The sequence below is a fragment of the Myxocyprinus asiaticus genome, chromosome 40, assembly GCF_019703515.2.
Source record: "Myxocyprinus asiaticus isolate MX2 ecotype Aquarium Trade chromosome 40, UBuf_Myxa_2, whole genome shotgun sequence".
In the NCBI taxonomy this organism is placed as follows: Eukaryota; Metazoa; Chordata; class Actinopteri; order Cypriniformes; family Catostomidae; genus Myxocyprinus; species Myxocyprinus asiaticus.
The window spans coordinates 29589900-29614618 of record NC_059383.1 but is presented as its reverse complement, the minus strand read 5'-3'; the positions used below and the strand labels follow the sequence as shown (position 1 = coordinate 29614618).

The following is a 24719-nucleotide window of genomic DNA, read 5'->3' as shown; positions in this document are numbered from 1 at the left end:
GACCTCTAAGACGTGAAATTTACATAAAATTAGATATCTAATATCGCGGTCAGCCCATGCCTTTGTCAGACACCGTCTGCCGACTGAAAATGTCATTCAGCATGCCATTACAAAATATTGGCATAGAAACAAAAATAGGAGTGTCCTTCCTTAACTCCAGGTAAGACTCGAGCGCTGTTGATTCGCTTTTGGGGAGCAGCTGTTATTTGCCAAAGGGTCTCAGACTCGTTCAGTGGGGCAAAGGAACAAGTTTACAAGCGCGTCGGAGAAACTTTTAAGAAAGAACAGGTCACCGGATCAGATCACAGTAAGTACTGTGTATCTTGTATGTTTGGTATGGGCACGATTATGTTTTCTTTTTTTAAAGGGTCAACGCAGAGATATGTCATTATTTAGTGTTGTATGATCTGTTGAAGGATAACGGCGGATTGTTAGTTTATTTTAGTATCTATTGTACATTTGAACGATTATTTCGAGTAGGCTAGTCTGTTTAGATTTGATGATGAAATGGCTTTTAACAAAGTGTATTACTGTCAAATCAGCTTTACCTTACCTGCCGTTCGTAACCTTTGATAAATTGAGTACAGCCTACAAACCTCTCTGTTTTCCACTACGTTGCTGGAGGGAGGTAAGCTGCGTTATTACTTATGCAACATTTAATTTAGTAACATTTCATTTCATGTTTAATTCAAACATAAATGAAGATGTCAATAAACGAGATGAGCTTTCGAGTTCCATGTAAAATATTCTACAGACTCTGATAGTTATATGCGTTACACTGTTTTATGATGTAAAGAAAATATATGAACGTGATTTCAGTGCGTCTTTTAAAGTCAATGCATCCATTACTAAAACAGTAATCACTGTATTTATTTGCCTATATGACAAGTTTGCGTGAAATAGACACAGTAAATGATGGAAACACTTTTATTGGGATGTAAGGGTACGTTTTCACGACAACGATGTACTAAAAACGGAAAAGTTTTTCCTTTGCGTTTTTGAAAAATTTCGCGTACAGACGACAACGTTGTTAAAACGATCCCCGTTCACACGGATCCGCGAAAACGACTAAAAACGCTGTATTATGCATGCCAGGCCAGTAGTTGGCGATGTCACTTTGTAAAGAAACACTATGCGCCTATTTTCGGTGAACACAAAAAATGAAGATGGTGATCGCTGGTCGCAGTAGCAATGCAGTAAATCTACACTTTGCTGAAGAAGCGTCAATAAACTCAATCTTGAGCAGCACAAACACAGTCCTGTAGTCCGCCATTGTATTTTGTAATGTCTCGCTCGTTGTTTTGAAGTACTCGCGCGCATGCCTATAGGCTGAACACGTAATATGCGTGCGCATGACGTCATCGTTTTCACAAATTCGCGTTTTATGTTTACACGGAGACGATAATGGCATCACTTTAAAAAACGTGCACTTTGTGATAGCCATTTTGAAAAGTTTGCATTTTCAGGCCCCAAAATGCCGTTGTCGTGTAAACGAACAGCCAAAACGCATAAAAATGTTTCCGTTTTTAGTTGAAAACGTTGTCGTGTAAACGACCCCTAAATCCAAATTTCCTTACCTTTGTAGCAATCTTACGATCCATCTTAGTTCGTAACTTAAGTAGTACTTGAAAATGCTCGTAAATTAACGAGTGCTCTGGAGTACTCGTACAGCGCTAAGAACATCGTAAGCACACAGACTTATGCAGACACCTGCAGGACAAACTCGAAATTACACCTAATACAATTTAAATACTTATAATTACACTTTAAGCTTGTTTAATATCAGTATAGTCTACATACGTTTTATTTTATTATTATTTTAATCAACAAGGCTAATAATAATAATAATAAATGCAGAAAATGGTTAGTCAATATTGGATGAACAGATAAATGAATAAGTAAACAAATAAAGTTATTTGTGGACTAGTTGGTAACAACAAAGTGGTGGCATGATTGTTTCAGAGAACTGTAAAAATTGCAATCAGTGAGAGAAGAAAAAAAGTCAATAACTTGATGCCTTGCATGAAAATCGTCCGTACAGTGGCTCCTCATTCTCGTCTCCTCTTCCTCTCTGACACCTAAGGGCGCTCTCACCTGTGCCACGTGTTGTGTAGTACCGCACATGTTGTGTAGCATTGCTGATACTGTTATACATTTTTAGATCTCCATTTTGGTGAATGATTGGTGAATGTCTCATAAAGCGCAACTTCCACGCATCTCCTTATTTTGCGCTCCTCAATAACACGATGAACCTCGTTATATTCCATTAATCTTGTCATTAGCAGGACCACACACAGGGCTCAACACACTCTCACAGCGAAATTACTTTTCTAAATTTGGCTAATTCGTATGATATTGTGCGACTGCACTCGTTTGCATTCCTACGACTTTCACTACAGCCAGTGATGTGCTGGACATCGTTTCCATCTAATACGCAACAATTTCTTGCTTCTGTCACTCACAACAGCTTCCTGTTGTGTTTACACACTCTACTGACTGGTTAAGGTAGATAAGGGGTCTGGGTAAGGGCATAATATTAATAAGCATGTCCTTAACACCTCATGCACAGAACTCATGCTTCCATGTTACACATCCGGGAATTTGCACGTGATGAAGTCCTAGAGTTTATGCAAACAAAGTCGTGCGAGATCATATGAAATAGCCAACTCATAAACTATGTATGAATTTTCATGAGATCGGGTTGCAGGGCCTCCGCTCTTTTCACTGATTCTGGAAGCTTTCACATTGACTGACAGCAAATTTTGAAAACAAAATATTAAAATGCACATCTGATGAACGAAGCAGTGATTGTGTAATTGAAATATATCATTCTGCACAAAACGATTGCCAAACAAAATGCAATTATGTGGTGAATTAAGTTGTACAAGTTAGAATTTTTTTTTTAATATTTCCAGCGAGCTAAATTACATACTTTTTTAAAGTTACGCACAAAAATAATGAAGTTGCAATGACAAGCAGCACTATATGGTCACATTTCAGCACTGTCACACGGACAGCAACTTTCTTAAGTAGCACTTAAAGCAAGTCCTCGCATGTTCATGTTAAGTGCAGTTTTGGGAAACACATGTAAAAAATAACGAACGTTCGTACAATCGCTCCTAGAATACATTCTTAACCGCTAAGATCAATCATTATTGGGAAACGAGACCCAGAACATGAAAGATCTTTAAGAGAAATTCAGTATTGTATTAGGTTTTAAGATAATATTACATTAAAATTGCATTCTAAAATTATAATTGAAAATATTAAATATTCATAGCATCTTAACAGAGCCCTTTTTTTCTCTATATTATAGCATATTACATGATTGCAAGACTAAGACTTCACTCAAACCAATTATGGAGAAAGAAAAACAATTACAGAGTCCTGAAGTGTGAAGATGACAAAGCAGCATGCTAGCTGCGTAAGCTGGTACATCTCCTGAAGGACGTTCTCCTGCTATGCTGAGCGTGAACAGTCAGACATCATTGTTACACTGTGTAACAGTATAAGGACAGGCAAGGAGGAGGTGGGAACTGGCTGGAAAGTCAACATAAAGGTTTAATGATAAAAATGAACTTAACATAAAACATAAACGGACACACATGCAGCGCGGCCACATGCGTCTCTCTCTCTTGAACTGTTGCCTCTGGCTCCCCTTTATCTCGCTCTCCCGCTGATCAGCTGATTCAGTGCCAGCCGTGCACCATCACGGCCTGGCCACGCCCTCCTCGTCACACACTGGTATCACACACATTTTTGATTGAAGACATTTTTATCAAGCTGAGAAGCAGCCTGTCAATAAAGAAGAGGGCTCGTAAAATCAATGCTTTCTGAGCGTTTCCATAAGAGATAAAAGTTGAGGGCATGATTTCTTATCAAAGCCTGAACAACAAGGAAGAACCATGACAAATGCCTGTAAGCCATAATTTTAAAGGGGAAAATATCAATAATGCCATTTGTACTAGTCTTAAATGTAGACTTAATGGGCTCTGTGACATGATCTGAGGGATCAATTTAATTGGTAGGATGAGGGGTATCTCCATCAAAGTCATGATATTGTTTTATATAACCTTCGAGTAAGCCAGCAAGCTCTGAGTGCTATTGATGAAGTGAAGACTTGGAAAGAGCGTCCATTTAAGATATTAGCTGTTAAATCAAAACTTTACTGTTTTTGTTGGAATTCGATGGGAAATTATTCTGACATACTTAAGTAATATGAAAATGTTTAACCAGAGTTTCAACAGGTGTATCTGGAGTGGACATTGACCACTATTGCAGTCCTCAAGCAGCCAATATCTTGATCTTTGAAAACCATCAAAATGAACCTCACCTCCCAACTCCTGGACCTCATGCTGGAGGCTTCCAACCTCTCTCGCTGGCAGTTCATCCAGGAATATTCCATCCCTCCTTTGGTGGTAGTGCCCAGACTCCCTAGCGCCCTGCTTCCAGTGTTTGGCCTGGTCTACGTGCTCATCTTTGGACTTGCAGTGGTGGGCAACGGGGCGGTGCTGGTTCTGTTATGTCGAAGAAAGGCTCTGCAGTCTCCCAGCACTTTCTTCATTTGCTCTCTGGCACTCAGTGACCTCCTGATTTCCATCGCGTGTGTTCCTGCAACACTGCTGCAACACTTCTTCACTAACTGGTTGGCAGGTAGGCATTATTTTATACAGCATATGCATAAACAGGCTTCATTTTTTTCACACTTGACTGAGTTAACAAAAAAAGTAAACAAGTTAAGTGAACATTAGCCACATTCATCTGCTCTGACATTTTAAGAAAAACTATGGAGGACATTTAACATACAGGATATTATCTACAAGCAGTCACAGTTTCTGTAATGCTGTTGATGATTCATAACTGTTTATATACATATGTCTCATTCTTTCTGTCACTTTTAAAGTTTTTTTCTTTTTTTTTTCACAAACCCCAAGGTTTCCTGATGCTTAGTTCATTCTCAGTTTTATTATGGGAAAAATTTGACAATAAATTAAAGCTTTAAGGATATATTGCAGAAAAAGAGGTTGTAAAAAAAGACTTGAAGTTAAAAAAAAAAGATGAAGTTAAAATCTAAAAGAGCCAATTAAAAAGTCAGCTCAGAATCACTCAGGGGCCTTACTTCAGTGTTTAATTAATCTTGCAATTCAGTGCTTATGAAAAGGTTCAAATACAGGTTTTTTATGCATTCTTGAATTTACTATTCAATGTTCAAAATGACAGAGCATTGCGAAAACTATACAGCACAAAAAAACAAACAAAAAAAAAAACGAGGAAAGATTTTGCTACACGTGGGCACAGAATTAAAGAAGGATTAGGAAGAAACACATGTTTTGTGAATACACTTTTTGAAAGGCACTTTTTCCTGAAATTGGATATCTGAAAAGGCTATCTATGACAATGCAATATGCTGGTCCTATTGTATGTTACTGAAGTAAAGTCTTGTTGTCTTTAGTAGCACCTTCTGAGCACAAAAACTGAGAATTTAGTTGTTGTTTTTATACTGTTTAGATAGTTTGTACCCTTAAAGGAATAGTTCACTCAAAAATGAAAATTCAAGTTAATTTTTAGCTTGGCACAAGGTCTAAAAAAAAAAAAAAAAACGCACCAGTGTGAGATTCTAGACAAACAGCTAGATGCGGCACAATGGTAAAAGTGTGGTGTGCGGTATTGTAAGGGGGTGAAAAAGACGGCCCTGGTTTTCAAATCTTGTTCACTTTCACACATTTAAATTGGCTGCAGTGACAATACATGAAAGTACGATGGTGGAATGGTGCCATGGGGGAAAAAAGGTTTTGAGAATAAAGTCATAATATTTTGAGAATAAAGTCAAAATTATGAAAATAAAGTCGGAGCACTACTAGATTAAATTCATAATATTTTGAGAATAAAGTCAAAATTGCGTGAATAAAGTCATAGCATTATGAGATTAAAGTCAGAATAATTTGAGATTAAGTCACAATGACCAGAAACAGTGCGTCATTATCACAGTGCGTCATTATCACAACGATAGCCAGCAGCTTCATCGATGCAAGAAATGGATGTGGATGATTTAGTTAAATCATACTTAGTTTAAGATTTAGCAACAAAGCAATCTTTTGTCATCTTTTGACACATCAGCACAAAGTTATTATTGGGATCCGGACACTGCAGCGGTTATGTAGGAATTGAATTTTTTCAGGAGAAAGAAGCAGACAGAGGTTCGCGCAGTCCCGCTCGGCGTGACTGATGCTTGGGCTGAGTTTCTCGAAGCTCTAAGTTGATGTTAGTAGCACTTAAATTGTACTTACTACAGCATGTTTCCCAAAAGCATCGATATCTAGCATCGTTAAGTAACATGTAAAAATGCTCTTAAATTAACTAAAGCTATGAACTGCTCTTAAGTCCATAAATTACTACACGTATTGTTCTCGCATCTTTCACAGTTTAACAGATACAAAGGGACATTTAATAAATTATGTTAATATATTGTTATCATTGGAAAGCCATTGTACACGGTTTCAGAGGATAAAAAAAAAATGTTGAAAAAATTACAATGAAGTCAATAGGCAGTCTCCGCAGTCTGTGCATGTGACGTGATAGGTGTAAATAAGGTCTAAAGATAGATCTAAATGTACATAGGTAGACACAGAATACAGTATAACATTTTATTGGGATTATTTGATAAGCAGCATTGTAATGGCAACAGAAAGATGTTCTTATTGAACAGATTTGCTTAGAAGACACTTGTAAGTAATGTGACCCTGCAGTTTAAAACTTAATAGGCCAACATAAATAATTAACATTTAGTTAACAAAGGAGATTAGGGTGAGAGTGTGCAATGAGCGATTCATTCTCTCTCTTCCTCCTCCTCTTCTGCCTCCCTACAATGGATGATTAAAATAGTCCTAGTCTGTTTACATGGAAGTCACAAATTGCATGCTGCATAATGGCAGTAAGGCTACAAATGGACAACACGTACACTCCAATTAGAGTAGTTCTTTGTGAACTTCCACCTCATCAAGTAGCTTTTGATGAAATGGAAGGTCAAAACAGATTTAAACAATTCTCGTACCTGGTGGAACCTATGGTTGAATTGTAAATGAGCACTTTACCTGACTAGTATTTATTCTTGGAATCTTATTAATTGCAGCATGTTACTAAAATACAGGTTTAAATAACAATATATGTGAAATAAATGTTAAAATGTTATTGTCTTCCACAATAACATTTGAATGGTAAAATGTGATCATAAAATTATTGGTTTAACAATGTGTCTGATGTTCTGTGAAGTGTTTTAGAGGTATACTGAACATGTTCCCAGCTGAAAATTTATATAATAAAAAGCATTCGCTTTTGGTAAACAAAGAACAGCACTAAGCAAGACACTTTTATTTGCTGAAAGTACTGATACTTTTGGCCAAGAAAAACATCTTGCAAATTCTGCAGGGGGTATGCAAACTTATGAGCACAACTCTATAACCTCAGCTGCATGTCTGGCAGTGGTCACCATTTCTTTACTAGACAAATCAGGTATAGTTTGCAATAACATTTATTAGAAACAAATTACCCCATGCACACGCCATTAGCATAAGTCATGTTGTGTTTTAGATTCAGTTACAATAGTCAGTTCCCTTTCATATAATGACCAGTCCGTTTGAAACAAAGTCATGTCCAATGTGAAATGCGAGGAATGATGCTATAATGAAAGTGGAAATATTTATAGGATCAGTGAGGTGGAAAACAGGAATTAGTGGGCTTTAGAATGACTCCTCAGGACTGCTGTGAGAACATTGCTTCTCATGACAAAATGCATGGCAACACATGTCAAGATTTATCTATTACAAAGTAATTATTATTAAGAATGGGAAACATTGTGATAGCAAAGAAGCTTCTGGTCCTTCTCCACCCCTATGTGTTAATCACTCCAGACCTCTCTGATTGTTGATTGTCTTGTCCATTTATACCATTATACAATTGCTGCTTATTTTCAGATTTTCTTCTATTAGTTGAAAATGGCTCTAAAAGTCGCCTCCATATATCTTTCATATAGTTCTATACATTATATTACCAACACCATTTTTGCTCATGTGACATCATCCCCATTCACGCAGTCCATCTGGAAATTGGTCAAGCAGTTAATCATTCCATTTATTGGCTTTCTCATTCACTCTCTCACAAAATGTATTCATCTGTTCTCTTACTGAGTCATTTTCAGACTCACTGATGCACACACTGGTCATGTACACACTGCAAAGTTTTGAGAGTGACAACTGGGTTTATGTTCAAAAGTAATTCCCTAAGTTATTGGTCTTTGTGTGTGCGGAATACTGGAATACTATTGGATACAGAATGAGCTTGTCACTGTCATTACCAAACATACCAAACAAAATTAAGCTCTCATTTAGTCTCATTTCAGTGTCTCATTTAGACTCTCATTCATTCACTGACATACATTTAAAATCACCAAGTTATTTCACTGACTCAATATGTTTTTTTGTTGTTTTTTTTTGTAGGGAATTTTCTTTGCAAGCTAATACCTTTTCTTCAAGTGACAGCCATAGCAACCAGCATGCTTACCATGACATGTATTGCTGTCGAGCGTTTCCAGGGAATCCTTTATCCTTTGCATGTCCGCAACAGCTACTTCCTTTGCCACGCCTTCAAGATGCTCGGTGAGTGATGGAAATAAAGAGGGAGAGACTTTAAATGAAAGCTTACCACAAATATTACTAACAACAGCAGCTACACTTTTGTCAAACATCATCACTCATAAAGCTGAAATCAACTTTTTGCTAAAATCCATAAAACACTATTCACTCAAATTGTTATGCTCATGACATAATTTGCAAAATGCAAAATAAAAGCATTTTCACTAGTGGTCTCAGACTTTTGAAGCCCATTCTAAATATACTGTAGTCCAGAATACAACTAAGCTGCAACTAAACACTGTAAAAAGGTTGCTGTAAATTATACAGTAAATTACTGGCAGCCAGATGCCAGTAAGTTACTGTAAAATTATTTACAGTATGATTATTGTATTTCCATTTACAGTAATATTACTGTATTTTCATTTACAGTATATTTACTGTATTTTCTTTTACAGTATATTTACCGTATTTTCATTTACCGCATATTTACTGTATTTTCATTTACAGTATTGCTGTATTTCCATTTACAGTATAATTACAATATTTTCATTATATAAAATTAAAATGTATCATTTATTTAATTTAAATTTTATTAAATTAAGATTTCATTTGTAATTTTTTTTTTAAATTACATTTTCTACCTGTAAGAAAATCGAATTGTAGTACAACACTCTAAACCATGTTATTATATAAAATATAATAATACAAACAATATACTAACCTATTCAACCTAATAAACAATATATTAACCTTTTGAATCTCCGTTGTAAAATGTCATTCTCAGTTGCCTTTTTCTGCCACTTTCACCAAACAGTATGAAAAAAAAAATATTTGAAAAGAAATCTCCCTTGCCATTGGTCAGTTTTTTTGTGGGCAGGTTCACTACTGTAAATGGATTTACAGTACAGAAGAATTACTGTAGAATTACAATAGTGACCATATATATATAAGTCCAAGGCTATGTAAAGAATGACAAATGTTGCTATTACTTAAGAAGCCTTGTTCTGCCTAGACAATAGTGATTGGAACTCTTTGAAAGAACAAGTATTGTGTCTGAGTTACAACTTTCCTGGCTTTACAGTGGCTGTGTGGCTGGTTGCCCTGGCAATTGCAGCTCCCATGTGGTTTGTGCAGAAAGTGGAGGTAAATGTGCAGCCTTAAATCACGTTCTCTCTGCCATTGGCAGTAACAATCCCTATCATCACCATTATACTGACCACTATTTGTACATAATTTACAGATTACTTACGCTTGCTCCTGTTGGATATATTTTAACACACAAAACTCGATTCATTAACAATCAAAGATAAGGAGACAGTGAACTGGGTCATAAACATTAATATTCAGACTATAACAATGTCAATAGTAGTATCAGCTGTAGAGTCTAAATAAGAATGGAAACAGATGCCCTAGTTTTCATTGACTTTTTGAAATGGTTTTTAATTATTAAACAGAAAGAAGACATGAAATAAGAAATGCTGATGGTTTAAAAATGAGCAGAACAAATCTTAACTCTTTGACTCAGTAATGCTCATGCACTGTAGTTACCGCCAGCAATAATAGACACATTAAGTCTATTACAAATAAAAATGAGATGCTGGGGCTGCTAAAAGGAGCCATTCAGAGCTTCAAATACAATGTCCATGATGTTTTCAATGTAATAACAGAAGCTTGATTGCCTTTCATTATTAAGTTGTGACCAGAAAGTATTTGTTTGTTTCATTTGGATTATTGTCCTTGTGTGTGCAGCTTAATCAAACCTTTTTTCTTCAAAGTGTCATGTACGCATCAATCAGTTTCCAAATAAAAGTATCATTGATGTCATTCTGTTTCAAGAAGCAGATAAACTTCATATGAAGGATAAAAAAGGTTTTCTTTACCCATTAGAAATGCCAATAAATCAGACACTTACAATTCATCCATGGAAAATTATGAATCATAAAATTTATCAACAATATTATGCACTTATACAAATTCATCAGCCTGGATTTTTGAAAAGATTTGATTCATTCATCATATTATTTAGGAAGTGCCTCTAGCCTGCACCTCCTCTATAGCAGTAGCTCTCAACTGGTGGGTCGCAGGTCTGTTCTGATAGAGTCACAGACAGGAGGGAAAACAGTGCTTTTATTCAAATAATAAAATGCAACTAAACATATAATTATGCATATAGGATGAGCAAAATAAAAGGCTTATTAATTCTATATTTTTAAATAATAATATTATTCCAAAGGGAGGAGAAAACGCTCTCCGTTTCTTTTGTTATTTACGTCAAAGGTCACAAGCATCTAATCAAACTCTATTTTATTTTTTTGTACAATTTTATTTGTCACTTAGCTCAAGAAAATTAAGTAGATGCCAACATGGGCAGGTTGCGTGACATCCCCTCATCGAACTATGACAATACGACCCTGTCTACAATAAACACTGTGTTTGGTCGCCACTTGCCTTCCAATGTAAAATTTAGGTCCTAAAGCAAAACCAGTTAAGAACCACTGCTCTTTAGAACATATTTTTTCACAGTATTAATCCTAGCTGAAAAGCCAAAACGTCCTGGTTACTTTCGTAACCTCCGTTCCCTGATGGAGGGAATGAGACGTTGTGTCGATGTAGTGACACTAGGGGTCACTCTTGGGAGCCCGAAACACCTCTGATCTTTGAAAAAAGGCCAATGGGAATTGGCGAGTGGTATTTGCATACCACTCCCCCAAACATACGGGTATAAAATGAGCTGGTATGCAACCACTCATTCAGGTTTTGTGCTGAGGAGCCAAGACAAGGTCCCGGCCATTTCAGCGGGTAGTCCAGCGTTGTGGCAGGAGGGACACAACGTCTCGTTCCCTCCATCAGGGAACGGAGGTAACGAAAGTAACCAGGCGAGACGGGCAGACCACTGTGTGCCTCGTAGCCAGCGCACCAGGCTGACACGTAACCTCCCCCAATGCTGTTATGAGCATTGAACGGCCCTTCGGGGACAACCTTGTACTGATACGCCCGACCCTCGAATGCAAACCGCAGGAAGGGTCTATGTTGAGGTAGAATCGAGACGTGGAAGTACGTGTCCTTCAGGTCTACCGCCGCGAACCAATCTTGATGCTGGACGCTTGCTAGAATGCGTTTTTGCGTCAGCATCTTGAACAAGAGTCTGTGTAAAGCCCAGTTCAGTACTCGCAGGTCCAAGATTGGCCGCAACCCACCGCCTTTCTTCGGTACAATGAAGTAGGGGCTGTAAAACCCCTTCTTCATCTCGGCCGGAGGGACAGGCTCTATCGAACCCTTCTGTAGGAGGGTAGCGATTTCCGCGCACAAGGTAGTGGCGTTCTCGCCCTTCACCGAGGTGAAGTGGATGCCGCTGAACCTGGGCGGATGCCTGGCGAACTGAATCGCCTAGCCGAGTCCGGATCAGCCATCGTGACAGGTTGGAAAGCGCAAGCCACGCGTCCAAGCTCCGGGCGAGGGGGACCAAGGGGACAATCTCGTCAGACGTACCGGTGGGTGGGGCCTTGCGGCGGGGCGGAGCCTGAGGTGCCACGTCATGCCGTGGCCGTGCTGAGTTCAGGGACATCAAAGCACTTACCTGGGTCCTTGTGACCACCCCCGGAACAGCCTGGGACGGGGGAGGAAGAGGTCCATCCTCGTGACCCGTGGAGACCGTCACATCGGGGGCAGATTTGTGCCACAGCTGGGCATGCAGGGTGGGGAGGCCGCTGCTGGAGCGCCAAACCTGCCGAAATGGAATGGTGGACGGTGGTTGTGATGACAGCCGTACGCACTGGGTATGTGACCCAGGGAACAATGAAACCACTCTTTTGCTGAACTTTTGGGTACCGCAGCCACTTGGGCATGCGGCGAAATTAAATGAAAAGGTAACAAAAGATTCTCCTCCCGGCCCTCCACCGGGGGATGGAGTGGTCTGCTTACCAGCTCCAGAGCAGCGGGTTTCCTCGCCCCTGGGTCGCCCGTCTTCGAAGCCTTTCTCGGGTTCTTGCCGGCCGGCCGTGAGATGGGTGGCGTCTGCTTCCTGCGGTGGGCTCCACGCCGGGGCCAGGCCATGTGGGCGGGCTGTGGCGGAGCCTGTGCAGGAGGACGCCCTTGGCGACGAGCAGACGGGGTGTGGGATCTTGAGCCGCGCTGGGGCAGGATGTGTTGGATAGCTTCTGTCTGCTGCTTCACCACCGAGAACTGCTGGGCAAAGTCCTCGACGGTGTTGCCGAACAGGCCAACCTGGGAAATGGGGGCGTCAAGGAACCGTGCCTTGTCGGCCTCTCTCATCTTGACCAGGTTGAGCCAAAGGTGGCGCTCCTGGACCACTAAAGTGGATATCGCCCGCCTGAGAGACCGCGCCATGACCTTTGTCGCCCGGAGGGCGAGGTCGGTCGCCAAGCACAGTTCCTGCATCAGTCCTGGGGCGGAACTACCCTCTTGCAGTTCCTTTAGCGCCCTGGCTTGGTGGACTTGCAGGAGAGCCATGGCATGCAGGGCAGAGGTGGCTTGTCCAGCGGCACCATAGGCCTTGGCCGTCAGGGACGACGTAAACCTACAGGCCCTGGACGGGAGCTTCGGGTGCCCGCACCAGGTGGCGGCGCTCTGCGGGCATAGGTGCACCGCGCCTTATCCACCAGGGGGATCACCGAATACCCCTTGGCCGCCCCACCATTGAGGGTAGTGAGGGCGGGGGAGCTGAAAGATCGGGAACGGGCAGTAAAAGGTCCGAAATACGACCTTGTCAGCTCCTCGTGCACTTCCAGGAAGAAAGGAGCTGGGGCAGGCCGTGGCTGTGAGCGGCACCGCGAGCCCAGGAACCAATCATCGAGCCGCGAGCCGGCAGACTCATCCGGAAGCCCGATTGGGGCAAACGAGCATGCTGGGGAATGGGAGGTCCATGGGGGGATACCCGGCGGAGGTGGTCCCATTGAGGTCCCCAAATTGCCCCCAGTGCTAGCCGCGCTGGCCTCATACCCGTAGGTAGAAGGACCGAGGCGGGGAGCCGCTGGGGTGGCTTGCTTTCTTACGAAGGCAAGCCGCAACCGCAACGTTGCCATGGTCATGTTCTCGCAATGAGGACATGACCCATCCACGAACGATGTCTCCGCGTGGGTAGCGCCCAGACACGAAAGACAGCGATCGTGACCATCAGAAGGCGAGAGATAATGACCACAACCAGGAATAACACAAAAAAGGAAGGGCATCTTTAAAAAGACGTTCCGTGTGTGCTGCTCTTTTAGAGAAATATACTCTTTTTAGAATATACTCTTTTATTTCTGCCGAAGCGCCCAGGGGCGTTCTCTGCAGTGCACCAGTGCAGAGGAGGAGAAGCCGCTGAAATGCGCCGTCAGATCCAGCAGAGGTGAATGAAAGCCGTGGGAATTCAGCTCAGTGAGCATCGACCGTTCGGCTCCGAAGAGAAAATCTGAATGAGTGGTTGCATACCAGCTCCTTTTATACCCGTATGTTCGGGGGAATGGTATGCAAATACCACTCGCCAATTCCCATTGGCCTTTTTTCAAAGATCAGAGGTGTTTCGGGCTCCCAAAAGCGACCCCTAGTGTCACTACATCGACACAACGTCGAGTGAGTGACCGATAGGGAAAATAAGTTATCTTTGAGCATGAAGATTGTGTAATGGAATAAACGTCCTCTTTCCCTTACCATTTAACTATCTAGGTCAAATATGACTTCCTGTTTGATGTCTACCACACCTGTTGCTTAGAAGTATGGCCAAGCCATCAGCAGAGGAGAGCCTACACTACCTGTCTGTCGGTTCTGGTTTTCATGGCCCCCTTGGTGACCATGGCCATCCTGTACTGGAAGATAACGAGAGAGCTTTGGGGGAAACACAAAGTGCATGATGTCATGTTCAAAACACTCCCAGGATCTGAAATTAACAAGATTACCAGGTAAGGTGCCTGCTAGTCTCAGTTTCACTTTTAGGCCACCCACAGTCAGTTCACCAATTGTCTGATTCATACTGAACAAAAAATGGTGGCACTTTTCAATAGACACACTCTCCAAAATAGGTCTTCTTAGTGTGAGATTAAAATCGCACCACAGATTCATTGCCTTATAAATGGTATATCAGAATCTACACCGGTTTACATATTTCTACTGTTGCACAGTACGAATTACTGTCATAATGCCCAGCCCTCACTGAAAAAATTCAAAGATACTCAAGGCACCATTTTGGGTTCACCAGTTGCCACACCGGTGGAACAAGTGGAGATCCTCCAGACACACTTTCAGTTCTCTGCTAAATTTACTCTTAGTTCCTGCAAGAACTGTCAACACTTGCTTTAGTGGTCCAATCATAAGGGAAAGGCCTTGAGGCTTTTTAATTTTTTTTAAAATTATTTGAGTTCGTAAGGGATATTTAAGACTTTTTTAAAAAGTGACAGGAGGATCTCCAGAGGGTTCTGGGGTGTGACTGCTGAGGAACCCCAAATGGTGTGTGTACATTTCAGACTTTTTAAAGCTGTATTTACAAAGTGGATTTTCCAAAATTTGCTATATTGCCAATAAACCATTGAAAGATATTTAAAATCTGTTGGTCTATTAGTGTGGTATCATCAGTTTCAGCTTTATCCGCCACTAAATGGCACTTAAAGGAATATTCCTGGTTCAATACAAGTTAAGATCAATCAACAGCATTTGTGGCATAATGTTGATTTGTACAACAATTCATTTCGACTTGTCCCTCCTCTTCTTAAAAAAAGAAAAATATAAATTTGGGTTACAGTGAGGCACTTGCAATGGAAGTGAATGAGGCCAATTTATGGAAGGTTTCAAAGGCAGAAATGTGAAGCTAATATTTTTATAATTTTGTTTAAATCATTGTTTTTTGCGGGATTACATGGTTTATGACATTGTCATGGCAACAAAGTTGTAAAATTGGGTATTTCTTTACACAGAAAAGGTTAGTAAGCGATTTTATCACACTATATATTTTGTGGCTCAACTTTTGAAACAGTGGGATTTTACTGAACTAATCAGTTAATTGAACAAATTTGTGAAACAGAAGCAAGCCTCACCAAAATACTCTTTATTTTGCAGCTAATTCTGCACAATTGTAAACTTGAATAAACTTGAATCACTAAAATAGCTGGAATTGATGCATTTAGCTTATTCTTTAAAAAAAAATATCCCCAGAAAAAATGTTCGTGGACCAGTGCTTTATCAGTCTTACCTTTTCGCCCCTCATGAGTTTGCATCCCTGTAATTTGTTGTGGCATTGCAAGAACAAATCTACAAATTATAAAAGAAGCAAATTTGTTGTTTTTTCATTACCCATTTTGCACTCTTGCCACCTGTGACCTCACAAAACGTAGCCTACCATGTGACTTGTTTTTTTTGTTTGTTTTTTTTTTATAGCCGAATTTCAAACATTACAAGTAAACATGCTACTAAGACAGACAGAAAACATGGACAAGTTTTGAAAAGGAAAAATATTGACGATGGTTAGCCTATGTGGGATAGTGGTGTGCCGTATAATTTTTTTGTTGTAAAAAGTGTGCCGTGGCAGAAAAAAAGGATGGGAAACACTGCTTTAAAGTGTTAGTTCACCCAAAAATGAACATTCTCTCATCATTTTACTTGTAAAATGACACAATCAATATTTAAGTAATTTTTAACCCTAAATCATTGCTTCCAGTCAGCAGCGGTATGTGTATGTGATGTAATTGCGTTGGCACATGAGACACGTGAGAACTGATACACATGCAACACACCCGGAAGAGCAGCAGCTTACAACTGAGTAGAAGGAACATTGTACAGAAGCTTAGTTTCTTTTGTTTTAGATCTGTATTTGTATCTGTTTGTTTAGTCGCAATGATAGAACATGAGAGAAGAACGTGAGATTACATCCGTAACATGGCAACATGAATACATCATGCGAGGTCCATGTGAACTCAGCGCTCTCGTGAAGCTGACTGGAAGAGATGGTTTATAGTTATAAAGTACTTAAATATTTAGCTTTTTCGCAACAATCGTGATCATGTCGCTTTAGAAGACATTAATTTAACCGCTGGAGTCGTATCGATGACGTTTATGCTGATTGTCTGTGATTTTTGGAGCTTCAAATGTCTGATCATCATCCACTTGAATTTTAAGAACCTTCTGAGATATTTTTCTATTTTTCTTCAAATGTGTTTTGGTGAAGAAAGTCATACACTCCTGGGATACAATTTTTGGGTGAACTATCCCTTTAATGACAAACTAAATGTGGTTGGTCACTTTGCACCTCACCAAAAAAACATTCCCTGTAATAATTGGATGAGACTAGTTTTTGAAATTGATTTATACTGAACAAAAATATAAACGCAACAATTTCAAAGATTTTACTGAGTTACAGTTCATTTAAGGAAATCAGTCAATTGAAATGAATTCATTAGGCCCTAATCTAATCTAATCTAATCTAATCAATGCGTATTGAACATTTCTGGGATCTTTTATTTCAGCTCATGAAACATGGGACCAACACTTTACATGTTGTGTTTATATTTTTGTTCAGTGTATAACCAGATGCTATGATCTGTGGACTCATTTCGTACATGGTTTGTATGAATGGGTCATTGCAAACTGCATTTTTTCAAGACTACATGTGCCTATGTCCTGACTACATGTAGAAATTTCACCCAGTATTTTGTACAATGTACCACTGCAACATTCCAATTTAAATAAATAAATAAATAAATAAATAAATAAAACATCCTCTCAAGAGAGTATAGTACAAGATGTCCAGGAAAACTATCAGTGCTTGCCAAATCAATTCACCATAGAAGATAACATAAAACATTCATTCACAAAAAAAAAAAAAAAAGACTGAAGAGTGTCACATGAATACCTACGTGATCAGATCTTGAGAACATGGCTTCGCAAGTAAACAAGAGATCACACTTTTGTTCGTCCATTTGATTCAGGGAGTCATGCGCTGCTTTTGAGAGGTCCATTTAGCAGCCATTTTCATTTGCAGCACTACATTATGTCTTGATGGTTGTTTTCAGATGAGATGTTCTTGGTACTGTAGGCTGCTATAAATGAAATATTGTTTGACTGACACCGCCTGTGTTGTGCAACTGTACTTGCTCTGCTGTTTTTGGCATGCCCGTAACAGTTGCTCTCATTCTCAGGAGAAAAAAACGTGCCGTAAGAATGATGGCCACCGTGGTGCTGCTCTTTGCTGCCTGCTGGGCACCATTCCATCTGGTCTCCTTCCTGCTCGACTATGGTAACACAAAACATCTTGTGCAGTTCTTTCCTTTATTCACAGCTATTGTCCACAAAACAGCATTTTAAACACTTGTCTGTCTTCCAGGACCTAATTTCTATCAGCCAGCTATTATCCTTTCTTTGGGAGTACAGGAACACATGGTTACTATAGATTCTGTCCTTCTGTCTTCCTACTCAACCTTTATTAGAGGTCAACACATCATTCTTGTGAACCCTTGTCATAGAGTCATTTGTTGTGTCTATCCAATCTCTCCTCAGGTGACCCTTGTAGGTGGCAGTACTATGCAGAACCACTATGTGACACAAATCCCACTCACATTTTCCCCCCATTTTATTTCCTCTGTTACATTTCTCAAATTAATTGTAAGCCTTTATTTCCACTCTCTCCTTTCTAGCCATTCACTGATCACTTTTAAACAAATAAAACTAGAATACATCTGTTATTGTTCTATATAGAGGTTTGAGTCATCTTTACATTTAAGAGTGTCTGACAGTAAAAAAAAAAATAAAACACACACACACACACACACACACACACACACACACACACACACACACACACACACACACACACACACACACACATTACAATGAATTAACAAGGTTTATGAGCATAATTTATTCCAGGAACTCTTTTTGAGTGACTTCTTAAAAGAAATAATTAATACTCACAAGTCTTATTTATTTAGGTTGAAATTTCTAGGTTAAAATGAAATAATAATAATAATAATAATAAAATAAAATAATACAAATCTCATATTCTAAATGTAGCTTCAGACTTTTAGACCCTACTGCATTTTTACACTGATAAGCATTAAACAGTGAAATATCACTAACTTAAAAAAATAAATAATAATAATTAACAATTTAAAGGTTTAGCTAAATTTTATAAAGACAATTTTAGAACTGAATTTTTAAAATGAGTAAATGAATAAATTCATAAAATGGCTGCTTAATTAATGCACGTAAATAATTGCATGTAAATAATATGCATTAAGTAATATGTAAATAAAAACTACTGTTCAGAAGTGCTGAATATCAGATCACTATCAGGGTTATGATTAATGACATTACTGTTATGTAATTACGCAACTTGCTTGTACAGTAAGTGCAGCAAATTGCACACAGTAAATCATTCAGAATTGGTTGAAACCTTTTTCACAGAGGTATGTTCAATTTATTCTCCTGGGTAGGGTTGAGGGGCATTAAATAAATATTAACAACTGACTGAAAAAAATTCTTCATTTGATATCATATACTGTATATTTTGTGTGTGCTGTATATTTTGAACTGCATGTCAATGAAACCGGGTGACGTGCACAGAAAAGTGCTCCATTAAGATCAGTGTCATGCTGAAGAGCAGCTATGAAGTCTTTTTACATGATGTTCTCTCACGTAAATTTAAACTAGTGTAAATATTAACATCATCATATACAGTATGTCTAAAGGATTGAAGTCTGTCATGCAAAACATGAGATCATTGATGTCATTTAATCAGTTTGCATTTTTATTCCAACTGATGCTCCTCTTCGAAGGCTTCTGTACATTTTTTGTTTACATGTAGCGTTACTGTAACAGCTCACAAACAGAAGGGAAGGAGAACACAGGGAAGCAGGTTTTTCCAGGCTCAGGTAGGACTTTTAATCGGCCACTTCAATGCTTTACAACTTCACAAACTCGTCAGATTCACAGGCACGTAGACTTAAATTCATTAGCTTCACAGGCACTAGTAACTTAAACACATCAGCTTCACAAACATAAGCATCAGGAGCACCGTGGCCTTCCTTGTGCCAGACTCTCTCACTCTCTGCTGGTGGTGTGGCTGCTTATATGCCGCTCTCCCCATGCTCACTGGAACTAGAGACAGGTGTTACACATAATCTAGCTCAGGTGCAAGCGCCCTTACCGCTTTCTCTCTCTCTGGACGGACACTCGCCCACGCCCCCGTTGCCACAGTTACATTTCACTGCATTTCAAGTTTTATGGTGCAACGCTCAAATGTTTAGTAGTGCATAAATCGTAGCTTAGTGCCCATTTATATCAAAACTAAGCTAAATTGTAACTTGTGTACGGGTTGTGCAACCGGCCCCTGGAACTGTAATGGATTTTGTGGTAAATCATTAAGCATTTCCATACATCTGATTCAACCTTTCTGAAATCACCTCTCCAAATTGAAGGAAGAGAGCTATTTAATGCCGGCTGAGAGCAAGATTGTGCGTTCCTATTTGTAGTTACATTGTCAATCTGCACTCACCCTTCAATGTTGGAAGTGAGCAAAAGCATTATTATTCCTGGAGTTCTGCAGCTTTCATCCCTTCTGGGGCCTCTCTTTATTATACACGCCACTATTACTTCACTATTTGTGTAGTTTACCACAGCACAATATTTGGTTTAAGCCTTTTCATACACCTGAACATCCTTGGCCAACTTACCCTTCTGCCTAGTGTTGTGTCTACTTCATGATTATCTACAAAACATGGCATGTATTACTCTTTTGTCTCAAATAATAGAGAACATGGGTAATACATATGCTTCTTAAATGCAACAAAAGCACTTCAGAAGACAGCATAACTACGTAATTATTCAATTTCAAGTAAAATTACATTCATAAGTAGACGCATTGTATGGAGCCCCTTCAGTATGGAAATTACGGTTTTAGGGTATACAATGGAGAAAAGCGATGAGGAACATGTGTAACGTTGTGTATCCCAATGATCAGCAGAGACAGATCGTTTACTGCAAGTCTCTTTAAATTGTATATTTCTTATTTGATAGTGACCCATTTAGGTTTATTTATTATTTTACCCCTTTTTCATTAAAAGGGCATTGAGTAAATTTTTAAGCAAACATAATCGTTAAAACGCATAAACTTTCACTCGAATGAATTTTAGATTGATATCATGGTCTTTGTCAATTTGCCCTTCCTTGCAGGGATCATATTATGAGTAATGTAATTTTCATATATCTTTTGAGATAAAAGAGCTAGATGAACTATGAAAACACACTTTAACTTTCAGAACTCAAAACTTCCTCCTCTGTCCACAAAGACCATTTATTGAAACTACGCTGCAAAAATGGTTTGTTCTGAAATCTTTGGATTTCTGACATCCGAACCATGAAACATTAATACAGTATATGACAATATATGTCCACATTTATAAATCAGGTGCACTCAGTAACTTTTTCCTGATTAAAAAACTTTTACTCCTAAATAAATGAATTTAGAATGAATGACTGAAAAGCTGTTTTATTCTACCTGGAGAGGGTCCACTTATGGGTGCTGCCATGTTGGAATCACATGACCAGCTGAATACTAATGACTAAATCTCAGTAACCACCCTGTTATTGGACACTTAAACTCTTGAATTAAATTACACATGGCTGACTGTTAATAATGAATCTCTACAATGGCATCAGTAACTGAAAACTATTGTGTTTGAAAAATGCTGCATCCACAGCCCTAGGTGCAGTGTTGGGTAAGTTACTCTAAAAAAGTAATTAATTACTAACTACTAATTATATCTTCTACAGTGTATTTAGAGTACTGTACTAATTACTGTGTCTGAAATGTAATTGCATTACTTATTACTAATTACTTTCTAAAACCCTTATCAACCTCGACCAAATGAAAAATATAAGGATAAACATGAAATTGTTCTTTTAATTCTTTCAAGTAAACCACAGAAAATCAAATAATTATTCATGAACTGGTCAAAGAATTTAAGGGGGCTGCATTAAATTAGAAAACATATATTTTAACATTAGACATTACATTTCGATTTTAAATTCACTATTGTTTTATATAGAATTGTTCTAAAGTCTATACAGTATTTAACACAATTACATCAGAAGTAACTGTAATTAAATTACTGAAAAATTAAGAGTAATCCCTTTACTTTTTCAATGAAAAAGTAATTTAATTACAGTAATTAATTACTTAGTAATGCTTTACACCCAACACTGCCTAGGTGTCAGTTTAAATCCAAGAGGACATACATAACAAATTACTGAGTGCACCTCTAAAAAAAACCAACCACGCATGAAACCCACGTTAATATGAGATTCGAAATCATCGAATAATTCTCTGCTTTTGATGTAAAAACTTAAATAGTCTTTCGCACAACACTGGATACATTGGATACTCATTGGAAAAGCCGGTACAAATGGCGGTAAAGTTGTTTACATGCAATGCGAAATTGGGGTAATGGGACAAAATTCAACATGTGCCAAACGGTTTTAGCTTTCACAATGTTGGCATATTAATCATAATCAGTGTAAGAACGTGCATGTAAATGCGCTCACTTTTTTTTTTTACTTGTCACGATATAATGCAGGACTTGTAAAAAGGCTGTTATTGATGGATTGAGCAGTACAAACTATAATGGACCTGAAATAAAGTCTGCAGCTGTAATATATAGATTAAACATTAAACAAATGAAAAATATTTTTCTTGATTTGCAGTAAAATTGATTGACTTAAACTTTTGATTCTACTGTACCTTGCATGTCTGTTCTCACACAGGCCAGCTAGACCTCAATCTAGACTCTGAGTTTCTCCTGGTCAGTGTGGTTCAAATCCTTGGATTCAGTAACTCGGTGTGCAACCCACTGGTTTATGCTGCCCTCAACACCACTTTCAAGAGGGACTTGCTAGCTCTGCTCACCCGAAGATGGCGCTCGGGTAGTCATTGTTGCTGTAGTCCAGGTTACTGTTGTTCTTTGAGAAGCCACAAGCGAGTGGGCGTCTCAGCAGTGGAGTCAGTCGAACCCAGACGTGGCCTGCAGAGGACGAGTAGACAAGGAGGAATCAGATCATGGAGTAAACTGGCATGGGAGCCCGAACCTGAGAGGCCTACATCCAACTTGTTCCCCCCCATGAACCTGCTTAGCGCCATCAGGCCCAAAAAGACCTCCAGTACTATGATACTAAGTGTTATTGACCCACCACATTCTGGATCTGACCAATCTCTAACAGGGATGCTGGATGAGTGAATGTTAACAGAATGAGTTGGCAGTGATACCTGCCCACCATCGAAAGTTAAACAATCCCTGTGTCTGGCTATGCATACTTACATTCTGCACAGTATGCAAAACGCAGTATGTCCGAATACTCAAGTGTTAATGATACAGTAGCCGAACAACACCCAACTGACTTACTGCATCTGCTGAGATTCTGAAATGTGCAACCATTGGACATTTTACTATGCCATAAGATCAAGGAAACTGAGCTGTGAGAATCAAAAAGCTGAAAATAAAAAATGGCAGAGGACTATGTGTCAAGCAGCTCTGTTTAAGATTTCAAGGTATCAAGAAAACTGTTCCTCGTGATTAAATTGTAGTTTGTAGATTGTTACACATGTATGTTTGTAATAGATTAATCTAGTTTCATAAAGGGGAAATGCAAATTCAATGAGTGGTGTCTTGAGAAAATTGAAGTAAACTGGTTGAAGCCCGTATGGAAAAGATTTTGCTGCAGGACTTGACGGAAATGTTGTAAACTTGGCACAACAAAAATCAAGGCACTGGAAATCCCACATGAAAAGCACAGTATGACCCTCCCATCCGAATCGTATTGCCCTGCTCTGCTCCCCAAATTTCCCCCATGGCTATTGATGTGGATGTTCAAACAGGAAACACACTTCCAACAACCTGAGCAATTTTCAGATCTTTGAAGCATGTGATGCGCAGTGCTACTTTTAGAACTGAGGTTATATCTATGCAATAAGGATGGGGGGGGAGTCACCAGAGAAAAAATTTAAATAATTTGCTTTTTGGCTGTTAAATCTATACTTTCAGTCTCCAGACTTTTGAAGACCTCATGTGAATAAGACAAGACCATCATTAGACTTGGGCTCTGAGCAAGTTGAGGTAAGCAAGGCCATGTTTGAAATCTTGACTTGCTTTTAAGGGATAGTTCACCCAAAAACTTTTTTCTTTAATTGTCTTTAATCGAAGGGGGGCGACATTATCAAGAGTGCTAGAGAAGACTGTATTTATATTTTCTGTTATTTCATCAAGTTCTTCTAGACTTTGGGGCTTACTGAGTGTATCAGATAGATCTGGAAGATTATTAGTGAAGCTATCTTTAGTGGTCCAAATAATTGTTCTACCTGAATGATAGATTGAGTACCATCAGCTGATCGCAGCATACAAGAGACAAGTTAATGATCTGAGATGTCATCGCTCTGCGGTAGAATTTCTATAGTATCAACATCAGCTCCATATGACAGAATTAAATCTAGCATATGATTATGGTGAGTTGGTCCTGTCACATTTTGTCTGACTCCAAGCGAGTTGAGAATATCGATAAATGCTAATCCCAATGTGTCATTTTCATTATCTATGTGAATGTTGAAGTCACCAACAATTAAAGCTCTATCTACAGTAACTACTAGATCTGATAAAAAATGTGCAAATTCACCAAGGAAATCAGAATAAGGCCCAGGTGATCTATATACTGTAGCAAGGGCAAAAGACGGCATTACATTAAGCATTATTAGTTCAAAGGACTTCAATTTATATCCTGTCCTCAGAGTAACACCAAAAATGTCACTGTAAATCGTAGAAACACCTCCTCCTCAACCCTTCAGATGAGGCTCATGTTTATAACAATAACCTGGGGGAGAAGATTCATTTAAACTAATATATTCATCCGGTTTAAGCCAGGTTTCAGTCAAACAGAGCACATCCAAACTATGATCTGTAATAATTTCATTTACAATTAGTGTTTTGGTTGAAAGAGATCTAATCTAAGAGATCATATCTTTATATGATATTTATCTTCAATTTTATTTTTTTATTTTTTTCAAGTTTGACCTTAATACATTTTTTTTCTAAATGATTTAGTGAGGGGTTTGTGTTTGGTAATTCG

The 24719-nt window shown here is 38.9% G+C and overlaps 1 protein-coding gene across 5 annotated transcripts; it reads left to right on the top strand.

Moving 5' to 3' along the window:
* Positions 1–172: 172 nt before the first annotated feature.
* LOC127431237 (pyroglutamylated RF-amide peptide receptor-like) lies at positions 173–24496 on the top strand. Of its 5 annotated transcripts, none has more exons than XM_051681575.1 (8): positions 200–307; positions 3317–3529; positions 4248–4653; positions 8493–8651; positions 9709–9770; positions 14292–14524; positions 17750–17847; positions 22371–24496. In XM_051681575.1, exons 3-8 carry the CDS (start codon positions 4323–4325, stop codon positions 22838–22840), a joined length of 1353 nt encoding a protein of 450 aa, XP_051537535.1. In that variant the 5' UTR covers positions 200–307; positions 3317–3529; positions 4248–4322; the 3' UTR covers positions 22841–24496. The 5 variants fall into 5 exon arrangements, with proteins under 5 accessions (XP_051537538.1, XP_051537535.1, XP_051537537.1 ...); XM_051681577.1 differs by having other exon boundaries at positions 4237–4653; XM_051681576.1 differs by having other exon boundaries at positions 3317–3744; positions 4237–4653.
* The last annotated feature ends 223 nt before the right edge of the window (positions 24497–24719 follow it).